Consider the following 16,737-nt stretch of genomic DNA (forward strand, 5'->3'; position numbering starts at 1 on the left):
CTAAGAGGGAGAGATGACAGAAGTGTGTGGCCCTGTTTTAGTCTAGTTGGATTTACTTTCTCCCAACTACATTAGCAAAACTTGTGACTGTAGAAGCTGAAGCTGAGTGTCCCTCAGGAGCCTGACAGCTGAAACATGCCAAGCCCTCTTTAACATTGTGCTCTCAGCTGGTGTTGTCACTACCTCCACACCACTTTTTGAAAGGATTAGCTTAATCTGAGTTTCAGCTACTGGCCTGTGCTTTAACTACAGTGTAATTCTTTTTCTGGTGGTCACCAATTCAGTATTGCTCCCGTCTGTGGGGAAGGGTCATTAGAAAGCCATTCTTCTCTCCTGACTGCGTGCTTCAGAGACCTCTGTAATTCCTGTTTTTCCTTTGTCAGTTCACAGCTGGAAGCGTATCTATATTAAACCTGTTGTTGAGTTAACTGTAGAAAGTTTCAAACAAATTTCAAGTCTGGCAAGTTTTTAAATGGTAAATGGGATAAACATAATGTTAATTTTCATATCTTAGAAAATAGAATTTTATCATTTGAGATGTTCACGTGTTTGGATTTAGGAGATTGTAGGTCTTGGATCAGGTGAATGCATAGTTTAATTGTTATAAGAAAACACAACAGAGACTGACACCCTTTTCACAACAACAAGAATGACATTCCTTATTATTGTTACTACTACTGAAATTCCAGAGGGTTAGTTTTCTTCTTTTTTTGTAATCCAGCTCTGGATTTGTTTTGAAAGCTGATGATTTTTTTGTCTTAGGAATTTATTTCTATAACATAACTGAATCCTCTTTTTCTTCCTAGTTGTTAGTGACAAAAGAACAAATCTGTGGATGGATTTGTGGCCAGTATATGAAAAACAAATAGAAAGATGATACAATAAAACAATAGATAAACCTATTTCTGTGTACCAGGCTAAAACTGGACTTCAGCAGGGAGGATAATGTCCTCTTGTTGAGGAGTCATCAAGGGCCATAGCTTGGAAAAGCTTGTTAATTTTTAAGGAAGTAAGTCTTGGGCATCTGGCACCAAAATGTCAGCACAACAACTTAGAGGAAAAACAACCTGCTGGTTTCTTAAGCACTGAGTTATTCCAGCAAATTGGTGTTCAGTTCCTGATGGTCTTAAGGCTGGTTACATAAAATAATTGGTTATACAGCCCTACTGTGCTTAATTTCCTACTGCTTTGCTCTGTTTGCATCTGAGTCAGTGAGTCAAGGATATTGCTCTCCTACCCCCACCTGCATTTTGACTGTTTAATTTGGAAATGTCAGTAAAGAAAACTGGAGGTTATGGAAATCCTGACTTCTCCAGCTCCACCAAACCCCTTGTTTGTTCCTTCCCCGGGGTCTGTCACCGCCTGCCTTCAGTCACGAGATGGCAGTCACGGACTGCGCTGCGACCTCTGCGGTTTTTCCATGGCTGCTCACATGGTGGAAATACTGATTTTTAGTTTTTTCTTTCCCTCCCACCCCCTCCTAAAAGCTGGAGGGGGGGGAAGTCTGTGTTATGCATGCCTGCCTCTGTGTACACATAAAATATGTGTCTCTTTTCAGATAGCGAATGTTGATTCAGAGACTTAAAAGAGAAATATCCTTGCAGCAGAGGTACCTCTGTCTCTCCAAAGTGGCTGGTAACGTTCTTTGCCCTCAGTGGTGCAGCTCAGAGATGTGAATATTTCCACAACTGTCATAGTCTCATCTGGATCCTTTCTGTTTATCCTACTTCTGCCTTAAAGTAGTGCATCTTGCACATTTGTATAAGTAAATACAAAAAACTTTGTCTTTCCTAAGAGTTTTGGCTTGATTCCACCTAGGAGAGGAATTTGTGAAGAGTTTTATGCACATCAGATTATCTGAAAGTATTTTTAGCTGCTTTGCGTGTCTTTTCTGACTATGCTTTTTTGGATCAAGCTGCACGGGTGTTTAAATGCTCAGGACAGAGCAGCAAGGTTTGTTTTGTAACAGAGGTGGTTCTGTGCTGGATCAAGCTAGTACTTCCCTAGCCAATAACATCCTCAGTAATGGTTGATAACAGCTACCCAGGATTAAAAAGTGCAAAAAATCCTATAGTGCATCTGCAATATAACAATCTACGGTAGTGCTGTCTCAGTCCTATAGCTGAAGACTGGCATTCACATTTTCTTACCCTTTGGAGATTGCTGAATTTTTCCTGCTTACCCCCTGTGACCGAATGTTCTCATTATTATGAGTTTCCAGCACTTTGTTCAGGGGTTTGGTAGCTTCTCTCCTCACGTGGTGGCAGTGAGTCTCACAGTCCAAGTGGGTGTAACACAAATGAAACAAAATTGTTTCTGCCTTTCTATTCAGTTCTCTCTCTTTTTTTTTTTTTTTTTTTTTTTTAATGAGAAAATTGCTGGGAAATGCTAGATCTCCTTCCTCATCCCATTCTTTTTGTGTGTCTTTCTCATGTCCTGCTCCTGTTCTTGTCCTCAGCAAAATTAATGGAGTGAAATGGATAGATTTCTTGTTTTTAATGAAATAATTAGCATATGGTGACACTCGGCTGATAAGAAACACAAAGAATCTTGTCTGGCTATTTGCTGCTGTAGGAAGGTCTGTCATTCCCTCCCCACTTTGTCCTCTGAAGGAGACCATGACAGTAATTTACCATAAGCAGCGTTTTTCAGTGCCTGTTTCTTAGCCCCTCTGAATACAAGGAGCATTTGCACAGGGTAACACTAGTACAGTGAATGACTCGCTTGTCTTAAATCTTGACATTGTCTGAGTCCAGTGACTCTCAGGCTGATAACCGAATAATTCCAGGGATTATGAATTTGCAGTAATTACTTGAGAGGGATTTAGGGTTTGGTACTTTTGGTTTAGCTTTTGTCTCCCTTTTCATGGGGAAGTAATGATATCCAAATCGGTCGGGTGTACACTGTCGGTTTGCCAGCCAGCTGGGCACCAGCTCTTCAACCTGGCAGTGAGCTCTGGCATCTGACATGATTTCTGTCCTGGTGTACGTAAGAGCTGCTGTCATTGTCCTGTGCTGGGTCAGGCCATGTGCTCACAGGTGACAGTGGTAGAACTGGCTTCCTTCTTGGTGCCTCTGTAAGTGGGAGAGCTTCAGAGCTGTCTGAAGCACCTTTGGGAGCCAAGATGTGTGTCTCGGGTGTTTAGCACCCATCTGCATCAGAAATAATAGCCTTTCCTTGCAGCATGTCCCTGCTACCCTACAGGGTAGTATCAGATACTGCAATAAGAGCTGATGCTTTAAATAAAGGACAGGTGGCATGTTACACGAGGGATTGCATCCACGCTGCTTAGCTGGGGGTGGCTGTTAGCGTCAGCGTTGCCCTTCTGTTTCTGGGGTTTGCTGACTTGACTGTTGGGCTCTGTCCCTGATCTGTCACTTAAATTCTTTAATTAAAAAGATTAAAGAGAGAAGCAGCAGCAGGTGTAGAATCTTCATTTATCCGATTGTGAGTGTGTTGCTGCTTCTTCGCTTTCTGTTCAGATGAATCACCACAGCCCAAAATGAACGCATTCTCCAAATGCTGCCTTTAATAATAAGTCATCTCTCAGCAGCCTGTCACTTCCACGTTAGGTGTTGTACGACACACAGCTGGAATCCTTTCTAGAAGAACATAGCTTAACGGGCAAGACTGGGTTATGCTTGCTTGGCCCCTTGCAAACCGCTGTAGTGCAAAAGCAGAGGTCAACCAGTTCGATACTAGCACTAGTCCTCCCTGTTGGTACAGGAGATGGCAGTCTGACCACGGGAATTTCTCTTGCAGCCACAGGACTCCTGGGAGGAGTGGTGCAGCCCGGCTCTCCAGTGGGAGGCAGAGAAGGGATGGATAATGACCAGGTTCAGCTGCAGAAGCAAGAGAAGATCTCCCAGGAAGAAGCAAAAGAGCTTAAACAGGTATAAGTTGAGATAACTTTGATAAAGAGTTGTTTCACTGTGCTTCCTAAATAACATGCATTTTCATCGTCAGAAACACAGTAATTGTCCTTAACAAAAATATTTTCACCTAAATTTAGATGAACATACATCAAAAATTAGCTAGTCAAACCTGTGATTAAAATACACTGATAACTTTATATTTGTTTTGAACAATTTTGAACAAATCGGGGATTATCAGCAAAATATGTTAAGTGATAGGATTATAACCCAAGGAAAATCCTTAGCCATAACCTGTTTTTTCTGAAGATTAAAAAGCTTAACAATTAAATAATTTTCAGCTTTTTTTGTTTTCCCTATGCTATCTTATTTTTTTTTTTTACTGAGGAGTAGCAGTTCTATTTCAGAAACATCCACAGAGCTGAACAGTGTTTTATAAACACGCAGAGGGAGCTTGTAGTTAGGAAATGAGTATGCAGTCTAGCAAAGTAATAAAGGGGAAACAGGTTGGAGATTTTATTAGGAAAAAAAATGACTTATTTAAAGTAACGCAGTCTGATATTGTTCATCTGAATGGCTCTTTAAGGAATTTCCCTCAAGCTGATGTTCAGAACTTTTAGTGAAGAATCCCTCTTTGTAGTATGTAGTTGATCTGAAACGGTGAACTAGCAGGAAAAGCGAAGCAGTATGGTTTTAGTGGGTTTTCCCATTAAAATAGGCTCACTGGTGATGATCACAGACACATCAGAAGATGTGACTGAAGATTAAAATTTACTATTTTTCTTTTTTTCTTTCCCTCTAGCATCTTATTCTTTTTGATATTCAGTCTGTAGCTTGGTGATAACATCATGTGAAGTCTTTGCTAATTCTATTGCATCTTAGCCAAGCCTGCAGTTTTCCAGTTCCCTTCTTTTATTTTATCGTTGGGAATTAGAATAAAGCAACCTCTGTTAGCTTGAGTGCGTTTGAGAGTCACAAGCACTTAGCAGTGACTTGAGTGGCTAAAAATGAAAACTTCTTGCAGGAAGAATATCTTTATTAAAATTAACCGAAAGACAGTTGAGTAAGTGAGAGTTTTTAACCTTTGCAGAAGGTTAACTTCAGAAATGTCTGAAACTCTGTGCTGGATGGTAGACTTGAAACAGTGTTAAATGGCCATTGTTATTTAAAACAAAACAAAACACTTTCAAGATTAACTAGAACTCAAAAGACAATTCTGGTATTTATACCACACCAAGCCAAGCAAGCCAAGAATTTTTAAGTCAGTTAATGATTTGGGGTGAGCTTGTGGGATAGTGTGGGTGGGGAGAGGATCTGAATGGCAAACTGACAGGCCATGGATGGGTCTGATTTCCCCACCCCCAATAATTGCTGAGCACCTGTTCTGTGAGAGTCAAGTCTCTTTTCATGATTCCAGTCATTAATAATTTTAAGCTACATGCCATAATTCCTATAAAAACTCCCGTTCCTTTTCCTTACTAGGAGTCACCTCATAAACATGCAATTTTAGAGCAAAACTTGCTTCTGTGACCAAAACATAATCAAGATCTTTTGACTGAAATTTTATTTGGGCTTTTTAAAAAACAAAATGGACTATTCACTATTTAATCAATCTTTCTTCTTCTCCTCTTTTAAAGAGCTTATCTCCATGATCTATCATTTCATCAAAAAATAAGCATTTTCTGAAGCAGTGTTGACCTTTTGCAAGATTTTAAGGGAGTGTATTTCTCAGCTGTAGTTGTACAAATAGCAGCAATCTGTTTTCATGCATGGATACGCTTTGTACAGCTGTTATGTATTCAGAAGGGCTAGTTGTTCCTTCCTTAAATGTCATTTTTTTCAGCGCTATAATTCTGCTTTGAAGCCAGACCCAAAAAACCTAAATACAATATGAAGGGTTGTTGGTCACAGACAGCTATTGAAGAGACGTTTTGCCACACATTGCAAAAAAGACTTACTAGGAATTGCTTCCCCAGCGCTGGTTCTTGACAGTTGAACACTGGACTTTGTTGGTGCTTGATATTTCCAAACCAGTTGGCTGTGACAGGGGAAGTGGAGGAAACATAGTACGGGGGGTTCATCTTCCAACAAGTCTTGTGAATGGGGAATGAAGCCTCTCATCTTGTACAGACTGGTGTCTGTCCACCTCTTCACAGGAGCTGACCAAACACTGCTTTTTCTCATTTCTCTAAAGTGCAAAGCAGAGCGAAATAGCTCAGGATCTTTTGTTTCTGTTAGGAAAGAACATAGTAAGGCTTAGAGGGGAAGTGTAAAGGTGTGGAAGTGAAGGAAAGCATGACTGCAGGGAGAGTTCCTACCAGTAGGAGTGGGTTTGAATAGTATGGAGGTTGGGGATGTGTTCTAATGGGGTTCAAGGGCAGCATCATGGTTGATGCCATACAAAGTCTTATGGGTATTGAACCTCTGGAAGCATCTAGGCAAAGATCTTGAAACTACATCTGAGCAAGGTGCTTATCTAAGGTATTTCAAGACTTTTTATAAGTTTGTATTTTCCCCATGCAGTCATTTTATAGTTTGGAAGCAGGTTAAGTTCATAAGTAGAAAGGGCAGGAAAACAGGAGATTTGTCTCATTGCAGCTGTGTGGCTTTAAGCAGTCAGGTGTGAGCTCCTTGCTGAGGTGTAGCCTGCTGCTTTGCCTTTTTTTTTTTTTTTTTTTTTTTTTTTTTTTGCTTTCTCCGAATGTGTCTTATTGTACAAGGGCTTGCCTTTCATTGATGCATTTGCTCCCAGAGAGCTTCTTTGCGCTGCTTCAGTTCAACTCCCACTTTGGGAAGGAGCAGGATGATGGTTAATCACGTTTGCAAAGCATTTATAGAGTAAAAGGGGAAAACGATTACAAGTGCAAAGCATTAACATGCATTGAAGTCAGGATACTTCTGGCATCAAGCTTCCACAAACGAATTAAAGGTATTTGAGGTCGTTATGTTGGTAATGACAGTGTTTTTCTGAGCAATTTCCTCTCTTGAGGAGGGTGATCTCTCATTATTTGATTAGCTGTAATGCAAGCACTTGTTTATTTGTTTTGTGGGGTTTTTTGTTTGGTTTTTTTTTTAATTAAATCACAAAACCCAGAAGAGCTCTGCTCCCTCCCCCTCATTACTTGTGATGTGGGTAAGTCCACCAGAATGTTTGAAGTTGGAAAAGAGGAATTTGTGATGAACAAATAGTTATCGCTTTTTCTCTCTCCTCAAAAACAAAGTACGTGCAGTAATAGCAATAGATGTTTTGCAACAGGAGTTGTTGAATGATATTAATTGCTTCCATTAGAGCTGGAAGCCCTGAGTGTCTGCAGTTGTGACTGGGTGCCTGAGTAAAGGACCTCACCAGGACTTCCTGAAGGGACATTTATGTTAAAAAACACAGAGTCTGTGGCAGTGTGAGCTGTGTTCCTTAGCTGTGTTACGGAGAAAGAAGCCTACGAAGTTCCTGTGGTCTCTGGCTGAGCCTCTGCCTACCGCCTTGCTGTGGCTGACATAATGGCACTGGGTATGGGAGGGGATATGACAATATTAGCTTAAGGGCTGTGGTCGAAGTGGGGTGAATTCACTAAATTTGAATTTATTTTGCCAAACCAGTGCTTTCTAATTTCTGAAACTGTTCCTGCCAAAGAACTGTTGCCCTGATATTTACTGTCTGCATATCGCATATGCCATGAAGACAGAGGCAGTATTAAAATTAATTGTGTAATGTGCGAAAAAACCCCACATCCCAGTGCATGTCTTTGTGATGTTTTGCTTCCTCAATGTCTTCTCAGGTCTAGATGGTTTAATTTCATCCTTTGCTACTTTCAGAGACTCTTCAGTGTTTTTTTACCCTTTTATCATGCCCTCATCTCAGGAAATCATAACCGTTAGGTCAGAGAAAAAGCGTTTTGTTGAGGAAGTGTTCATTCCAAGTGCTAAATACCAAATTTGCTCATAGAGTGGCCTTGTTCCATGGACTATAGCAATCAACAGGCGACAGATCTTAACAGACACGTGTAATGACCATGTCCTGGATTTGTTTTTTGTAAGGCACAATACGGGAAGAGAACTGAGGTACTTGCAACTAATGCATTGTATTTGCTTGTGTGTAACCTCTAAGTATTTAATGGCATCAAAATAAAATGTGACAGTTGAGCCTGTGGAGCTGCTTGAGTATTTTTTTGCAGTCAAGGCCAGTGGGGTGTTAGTGGCACCATGAGTGCTTAGTGTTCCCTGAGAAAGTAAATTAAATCACATTTCTGTATCAGTCCAAGAAGAAATGATGGGAGAAATCAGCCACCAAGAATAAGATGGGAAACAATGACCCTTCCATACTGTCTGAATAGCCACTGGCTCAAAAGAGCTGATGCTTTAAAAATGGTCTGCTTTTGTGTGCTTCATATACAAGGGACCTGCTCAACTTGCCTATTCCATTTTTTTTCTGTCATCAGGTTTGTGCTACAAGAGACAGCTTGATTTTCTAGAGCAAGCAGAAGCACTTTTGTTAGTGGCTGGTGTGGAGATTGAGTATTTGTACACCAAACACAACTGTAGATTGAGCAGAAGGAGCACTTTGCATAGCTACAGGCATATGCTGATAGTGGCAATACCAAAGAGGAAGTGTGTTAAAGCAACGTAAATCCATAGATTTTTGTTGCATTTGTCTCATGAGGTGTCGACAAATGTCCTTTAGTAAATTTTGTTGCAGTGGCTTAAGATGTTTCTGCTTTCTCCTGTTTCACTGCCTGTTCCTAGGTGCAGCAGGAGAGGATGTGGACAGGCCTCTATTTTCAGTGCAAGTTCACTCAGTCTCTCATGTGGGTTTGAGCTTATAATGGGACTATGAATTGGAATGTTTTAGGTGGTGTCCCTGCTTCTTGCTCACCTGCAATATGTTCAGCACAGAGGTGAAGCACCGTATTAAATCATTGCAAGTTGTTACTGTCAGAACCTCCGCACCCTGGTTCAGAGTAGTGCAAATGACTGCTCTTTGTTTCCTAGTAACAGGTGAATTTGGCTGGGGAAGCTGCCTTCAAGAGCCGTTTCTGGTTACATGTGCTCTGCTTCAGCAGTCAGACCTCAGTTGCACAGGGGTGATAGACTGGATCTTAGGAAGGATTTCAGGGAGTTCAAGCTACAGTTGGTAATGCTTCCTGCACAGTGGCACTTGCTGTATCTTATTTTTGCTGCTGGATACTCAGTGTGTTGAGACGTAGATCATATTTCACAAGCTTTAACTAAAATGCACAATTATGATGGCATCTCAGGACCCAAACCAAACAGCGGTCTCCATTGCAAGATCTTTAGGATACAATTTCTTTTTGTACAGTGCCTGACACTGAATTTAGGTCTTCAGGTGTTGTGACAAAATGATGAAGCAATAGGGCCAAGTACGGAGCAGGTTCATGGGCTTGGAGTCCTCTCCTCTCATTCCAATTGTGTCTGTGTTGTGACTGTCTCCAGTTAAGCTGGTTGCTCGGCTCTCACTTGAGCCAAAGCAGAGAGGAGTGGGCAGCGCATGAATGCCTCCTTAAGCAGGTACATAAAATAGAGCAGATGAATCGTGGCTTACACTGCAGTGTGTTGTCTAGGTCTCTGTAGTTCACACAAGAACTTGGGGTGCATACTTTGGATGGACACCTTCTCCCAGCAAGGCCCAAGCCTGCTGTAGTTGAACACTTGACATGGGGCAGATTTGGAGAGCAGCAACAAAGTTGCTTCCTTGTTTTTTACAAAGAGAACTCTGTGCGTGGGAATATTAGGTAACTTGCCCGAAGTTGCACAGAAAATCTGTGGCAGAGCCACGAGGATAAATCAGACTTTCCAAATTATAATCCAGCGGCATAAATCTGAGACTCTCATGTCTTCGTGTGAGATTGACCAGTGCCTGAGGAAATGTGCCTTCAAAATGTGGCTTTGATGGACTCATACCTGCTGTTTGGCTTTGTGTAACAGATAGAGTTTCACACTGAATTTTCATGTCTTGGTTTGCTGTCCAAATTACGTGCTGGCACAAAAGGCACTGTTGCTCTGAGCAGCTGACAGAACTGGAGCAGTGATAACTAGACATCTTGCCATCATTTTGCTTTACAAAAATAGTGACCAGCTTTGGCCAGACTTCAGATTCGAGTAACTCTTTCCAGCAAGCTCTGTGGGCTGTGCTGGAAAAGCGTCTTAACCATTTCAGGTCCCACCGGATCAAGTAGCAGCACTCAACTTGAACCGTTGAAGATACTGACAGACAAAGGGTTAAGGGATTTATTACCAGACTCTAAGGCAAAGAGAATTATCAGATGAAAGGGAGCCGCTTGTGTTTTATTATTGTGTGTGAGTAACCACACAGTCATGCCTGCTGCGTTTCAAGGCAGAGCCTAATTGGCAGGTGAACTGAGCAGGGCCCTGTAACTGACTGAGTTTCCATTTTACAGCTTTCATATTTTAAAAGCTTTTCTGTTCTCAACAATTGTGTCTCTTTCAGTATTTTAAATATTAAGTACACTCTAATGAATGAGAAGCCTATCAAAAGTAATCTGGTTTGAAACTAAAAATAAAATGTTTTTCATGTCAAACCTGAGCCTTTTTTGGCACAATTTTGATTTACAAATAAATTGAGTGCCTCTTGGTGAGGTGGGGAAGGAGGAGTGTCCCTGCTTCCTTTCTGCACTGTCTCGTGCTAGCCCCTGCTTTGCTGCATAGCCCTCTTGCAGGCTTGTGCCACGTGCCACCACATTACTTTACTTGCTTGCCTCAATGGATTTCACAAACTGAGATGTGCTGGGTGAGGACACAGCTCAGGAAAGCTGAATTTACCATGCTGCTAAGGGCACTGGGTGATAAACCTCCAAAAAAGTGTGTGCCTTGCTGCAGCAGAAGGTGCAGGTTTTGAGTGGCCAGGGGGACCGTTCTGGAGCATGTGTCAAGCCATGATCTGGGAAGTGTTGGCAGCTGCTGCTGCTGCTCTTGTTCTGCTGTGCCAAGAAGACAAATTTTGGGATGTGCGTGGATAAAACCTTTTAAACTTGCTGAAAAAATGTCAGTGTGGACCATCCTTAAATCATCTGCAAATGATGAAGCACATGTCTTTCACTGCCATCCTTTAGGATATATTGAAGGCGTGAGATCTCTTCTCCCGAACTAGTATAAAGAAAGTTTATTGGAGTGGAGGCTGAACCCCTGTAATCTTCTCTCAGATGAACACTGAAGCTGGCCCTGCTCTTAGTTGGGTGAAGTGGACCCAGAGACCTTCAGAGGTCTTTTCCAGTCTTGGCCATACTGTGACTTTATTAATGGTAGGAGTCATTTCATGTAGCACTGGCTACTTTATTTTGTGTTTTTATATGTATGTTTGCGTATAAAAAGTATACGCAGAAGAAACTCAAAGGAAGAACTGAGGGGGAGCCACCTCTGAACTTTCCATTTCCAAGTCATAAAGTTACTTCCTCAGGAAAGGCAAGACCTTATTTCAGATGCATGTCCTGAGTCATACACACCATGCATCTGATCATGTAATTTTTCTTTTTGGTGCATAGCCTACATGTCTACCACCTCCAGTTTGGGGAATTCAGCCTTGCTTTCCTGTTGCAGTGAAAGAACCTGAAGTGTTTCATTTGGGATAGAAACAGAGGGGGTTTTAGCTTGTAGTTTTGGTAAGAACAGAAGAAGGTAGATTAAGCTTGATCTACGGTTTGTTTTGTATTTTTGCTTTGGCAGCCAAATTGCAAAACCAGTTTTTCACACAGCCGTATTTCTAGCTGCTTGTGATTTATGGAAAGAGCTGAGAGATATTTTAAGAGATAAATCTCACTACTGTGGCTGACATCCAGCTGTAGTCAAAGCATTTTGTCTGCATAAAATTCTTCTGCCATTCCAGCTAGATATGATATTCCTCGCTGCTTTTCTTAAACTAGTAATTCGTGTAGCTGCAAACGATGGGACTGCTGTGGAATCCAGCTCCGCATGTGGATAAAAAGGCTGCTGATGTTTCACAGCAGCTTGCTGATTATATATATTCTGAAAGGAAAAGAGAGTTTGCTAGTTGTTACAAAAAAATATATAATAAAATTAAACACATATAGACTACAATTATTTTCCCCTTTTTTACCAAAAGCCACAGATTTATTTTGTTAGACAGGCTGCAGTTCTGGTATCTTCGGTAGCATTACCCAGATGCTTGTGTACCACAGCAGTTGATGTGGTATAGTGCTGGGGTAATTTGCTTTTGTGGAGACTGTTACTGTAATTGATGGATAAACTGTTCTTATTAGCCAGGCAGTGTGAGGATATCCTCGTGGACCCATCTGTGGATGCCTAAGGAAGCAGATCATGTAGGCCAGCAGAGACAACCCCTTCGTGATCTGAAGCAACTCGGAAGCTGGATTTCCAGTTAGTATGATATGGTGCTTCCAGATCTCCCTCTGATACATCCGAGGGAAGGCAGCTCAGGCTTGCCTGTCAGGCAGGTGCTTTCACTTCATGCAACCAGGCTTATTAATAGAGTAGCCACAAGAGGGGAGAAAAGGCAGTGATGTAACTAGTGCCTGGGGCTGCTGCTAAAAGAAACTAGTGTTACAGAGTAAGGAATTAAGGCAGCTTTTGCTTGTGTTGTTTGGACCTCTGCTCACGGACTTGCTTGTGTGAAGTGATGAAAATTAAAGTTCAGTAGGCCCTGTAAGTCAGTGTATGGTATTGTTACGGGTGTCTCCTAGCCTTAAGAATGCATCAGCCTGGCTTTCTCCTTTCACTTTAGAGTCTTCTGCCATGTTTGGACCAGTATCTATAGGCTTTTTCAGACAGCAGGGTCTGCTCATAATCTTGCAGTAGCTCAGGGTGTTTGCTTACAGTCCCCCATACAAACAGTAATTTGCTAAGTGTGGTGTAAACTGGTTGATATGTAATATAATGCTTGCAGCCTGGAATAGAGCTGTAGCCAGTGCATCTGTTGTTTCTCATCTCGGGTACAGCCTGAGCCTCTTGGCTGCCTTGACGTCCGTTCATACCACACCACCCTCTAGTCCCTTGAAAATCATGTGTTTGGTTGCCCAAGTCTCACTTTTTCCCTTCTGCTCCATCCAATGACACTTCTTTCTTTAGTGGATTGTAGTAAAACAACATTTTCTGTCCTTTGACCTGGTCCCTGCCTAACCTTGCTACGCCTTCAGCCACGTGATCCCCTTCTGGCTTCGCACCGGCTGTGCTCTGCCTGCGCTGGCTCTCAGCGTGCACTGCTCCTCAGGACGAGCTGCTGCTCTAAGATGCAGACATACCAAGGAGATAACAACAGAGCCAGCAAAAAGCTGATGTTTACACTGATTTTTACTTCTAATTTATTCCTCCCTTGTAATTCTAACGTGTCAGATTTGAATTTTCTGGTCTTTAGTTCATTGTTTAGTTCATCTCAGTTCAGCATATCAGAGTAAGACCAGTGTCTTTTCACCAGCACGCTTCAGGGCAGACTCCAACAAATGATTTGGTCATTTAAGACAATGAAATAACTAATTGCCATTGGTCTGTCACATTTCTCAAAGAACTGGTTGATTGCTGAAAGTTCTGTCTTCTGACAGATACTAAAGAAACTGAAGGGCCTGGCCTTGGAGACAGAAGCTGAGCTGGAGAGACAGGACGAAGCTCTCGATTCCATCACTACCTCCGTAGACCGTGCGACGCTGAATATTGACAAGCAGAACCGCAGAATAAAGAAGCTAACGTAGCGCCCACAGGAGCTGGCGAGGGTGATATCATGAGGAAGATAATTGGGGAACTGCTTCTCAGGACTGTTTCTTTAATAGACACTTTGATGGAGTGGGAGGTGTTTGCAATACTGTCTGGAATATGATGCTTCTGTTGTCGAGTTCCTGAGGGTTTTGAAAGTGTTTCCAGGCTTGGATGATGTTTGAAGGCTGTTTTTAGGATTAAAAAGTCCAAGACACTTAATTGTGGTGAAACAATGATAGTGGATTCTTTACTAGAGAAAATCTGTAAATACGAAGGGATATGATATAATCTGAATCAACTTTTATGTGCTTTTTGATGTTGCTGCTGTTGAAAGTTGGGGGGATTGTTTTTTTTTTGTTTTTTGTACTGCAACAGAGAAGTGAAGGAAAAATGAACTGCATATGAGACTACTTTAGATGATTACAGCCTATTAATTCTTTCTCAAGGTCTTTCTTTAAAATAGTTAATAGCTGGACTAAGGGCCAGATGTCCAACTGCAAGTCACTGAGTCTTTTTTTTCTAAGTTAATGCTGAGGTGAGCAAATGATGGTGATAAAACCTTGTGTTCCCTGAGCAAATAGTTTTAATAGGTTTCAATCATGCTTTTAATGTGCCCAGAAATTTTATAAGAGTTACAAAGACTTAGTGGCCATAGCTGACTGTTGCCATGTCCTGAGAAATCAGGAGAAGAAGGTTAGTTCATGTGCCTGTATTGGTTTGGTAGAGACAGCTACTTACTGAGCAGTGCTTTTTTTCTTTTTTTTTTTTTTGAAACTCGATAAATGTTTTGCTTACTTAAGAGTAAGTACACTTCTAAATGTTAAGTATTGAAGTTAAATACATGTTTCTGCTTTCCAAAAAGGGACTGCTGATCTTTGATGATCATCTACATGCTTCTCTGTGTGTTACTTTTCCCCTTTTAACTGCACTTATAGTGAGGAAATTTGTTTTGGAGTAGAGAAAGTGATTTTCTTCATGAGTGAACTTAGTTCTTGGAGTTCACTGTATCCATCACTTGCACACAGTGGTTTTATATTTTTGGTAATAGCCTGACATGGGATGCAGTGTCCTCGGAGTATCATGGACATAGCGTTCACTTAGTGTGGTCCCTAAGTACTGTGTTGGATCTGGGCTGCCCCATCTCTGATGGAAGTTAGTGGAAGGTCTCTTGTCCCTTTGTTTCTCAGTCCTTAATTTCCCAAGGATCTCCCTACTGTTTGTCTTCGACTCTCTAAATGGGAACTTCACAAGCTGTGCAGAGCTTCATGTGGTTTTTGTGTGTCTACTCCAGATTCACAGGCTGAGTGGCCTGTGGTCAGAGCTGTAGACATCTGGATGACATTTGGTAGTCGTCGTACATCCGTCTAATGTGGCTTTTATTCATTTGCACTGACTGATGGTGAAGCATTTCAAGACTTCTTGTAGACATGTATTTCTAAAATAAACATGAATACCGTCAATTGTTATTTTATAGGTTTTATTGAGCTTACAATTGGCTCCATCAAAACTATAGGACAGTGGAGGCCTTTCCCCCTCCTAAATTACTTGATACTATATAGGAGAGATTCCAGGTAATCCATATATCTATTGCGTGTGGCAGAGAACTCACATTTCATCAATTCCTACGATTTACCAGCTATTTTAGTTGAAAGTAGCTGTTGTAATACGTCTTTTTTTTTTTTTTAAAGTGTTTTTGTATTAAAAAATCCTTCTTGTATTGCTTTCAAATACAACACTTCTGGTGCAATATTTTTAACTAGTGAAGCTTTGAACTGTTTATTCCACTGATAGCTGATGTGAAATTTTCCTGTTTCAGAGTAATTCAGCCTACCTTTTAAAGAAAGGTGCAGTAAATCACCTAGAGTATGCTGTTTTCAAGATCTTACTCTACCTTGGTTTGCATTACTTCATATTAGTTCATTAGTACTGGAGTAAAGTGTACTTCTGCACTGCAAATTCTTGATTTACAATCCAAGTTGTTACTGGCATGCGCTTTACCTACTTGCTGAATATGGTGATTATATATACATACACTGTGTACTGTGAAATAAAATACTGTCTGGGGTTCTTTTGTCTTCGGTACCCAAATCACTGTTGTTTTACTGTGAAAGGAAGGTATGTTTACAAAACTAATTATTTCGTGAATTTAAAAGTACACTTTGCACAAAATGTACATTAACTGAACCTGGTGCTGACTGGGAATGGATCTCTGAACTGAATTAGTCCCAACCAGGATTGCCAAAAGAAAATACTAATTAGTTGTCATTTAGTTTAACATTCTTTGTGCCATACTTTTTATTGTTGTGGTTTTTAGCACTAGCTGTTGCATCTGATTCAGTATTTTGTGGTTTGTGTTAGTCCAACTTATCCACGCTAAAGCAAAAAATTGTAATATTGTTGTAAGAAGTGACCCATTCTAGAGCTGTGCATTAGCTGAATTTCATGTGCTCAGAGGACTTTCAATCTGTAATTACTTCTTATTAAATATCTTGAAATAGTGATGTTCTCTCTTGCATTCACTTGACTGAGAAGTTACAGTAAAAACAGTATCCACCTGCTTGTTGTACTGTGGAACAGATTTTAACGTGGCATTTCTTGTAAGACTGGGGTTTAGGATAGGGTTGGTTTTTTTTTTCTAATGGAAAAAAAAGGAAAATATTAGCAGGTGAAATATTATCAATGTGAGTGTCAGCTATTCTCAGCTGGACAATGAAGTGGGTGAATGTCAGCACGGTGTACGTGGCAGCTGGTACTGTCCTGGAGACTGCGGCATGGGAGCTGCTCCAGCTCTCAGAGAGTGGACTAAGAACTGCTTGGACATGTCACAATTTGAATGGCCTCTGGTACACAGGTATAAAGATTTTAGTCTGATCCAAGCTTCTCTTAGTAATAATCCAGCTTCTGATATTGCCAAAGGTGCTTAGAGCCTCCTGAGTTCCCTTCTAGCTTAAACCCAAGTGCTGTTTTATTCCAAATGATAGCGCAGATCTGGACCAGTGCTCCATGGGGAAGATGCAGCAGGTAACACGTGTCACACAGTATCATTGTGCTTCGTTCTTCACTGACATAATTGTTACCTACCTGAGGCTTAGAGACATACTTCTAGGATAACTTTTGCCTTTTATACGCACAGTTTTTTAGTTCTTCTGTCTTTCACTACAGTGTGAGA

General features: G+C 41.1%; 1 protein-coding gene across 5 annotated transcripts in view; it reads left to right on the forward strand.

Annotated features, from left to right (window-relative positions):
* SNAP47 (synaptosome associated protein 47) overlaps positions 1–16,070 on the forward strand; it is a 31,162-nt gene extending 15,092 nt beyond the window's left edge. For 4 of the 5 annotated variants that reach the window (XM_037385329.1, XM_037385327.1, XM_037385330.1 and 1 more), the window contains 2 exons: positions 3,763–3,893; positions 13,418–16,070. In XM_037385329.1, coding sequence (XP_037241226.1) covers positions 3,763–3,893; positions 13,418–13,564 — 278 coding nt within the window. In that variant the 3' untranslated portion in view covers positions 13,565–16,070. Of the gene's footprint in view, positions 1–3,762; positions 3,894–7,161; positions 8,013–13,417 lie in introns of those variants that run through there. The other variant, XM_037385332.1, reaches the window with a different exon arrangement.
* The last annotated feature ends 667 nt before the right edge of the window (positions 16,071–16,737 follow it).

Source organism: Falco rusticolus, chromosome 4 (assembly GCF_015220075.1).
Source record: "Falco rusticolus isolate bFalRus1 chromosome 4, bFalRus1.pri, whole genome shotgun sequence".
NCBI lineage: Eukaryota > Metazoa > Chordata > Aves > Falconiformes > Falconidae > Falco > Falco rusticolus.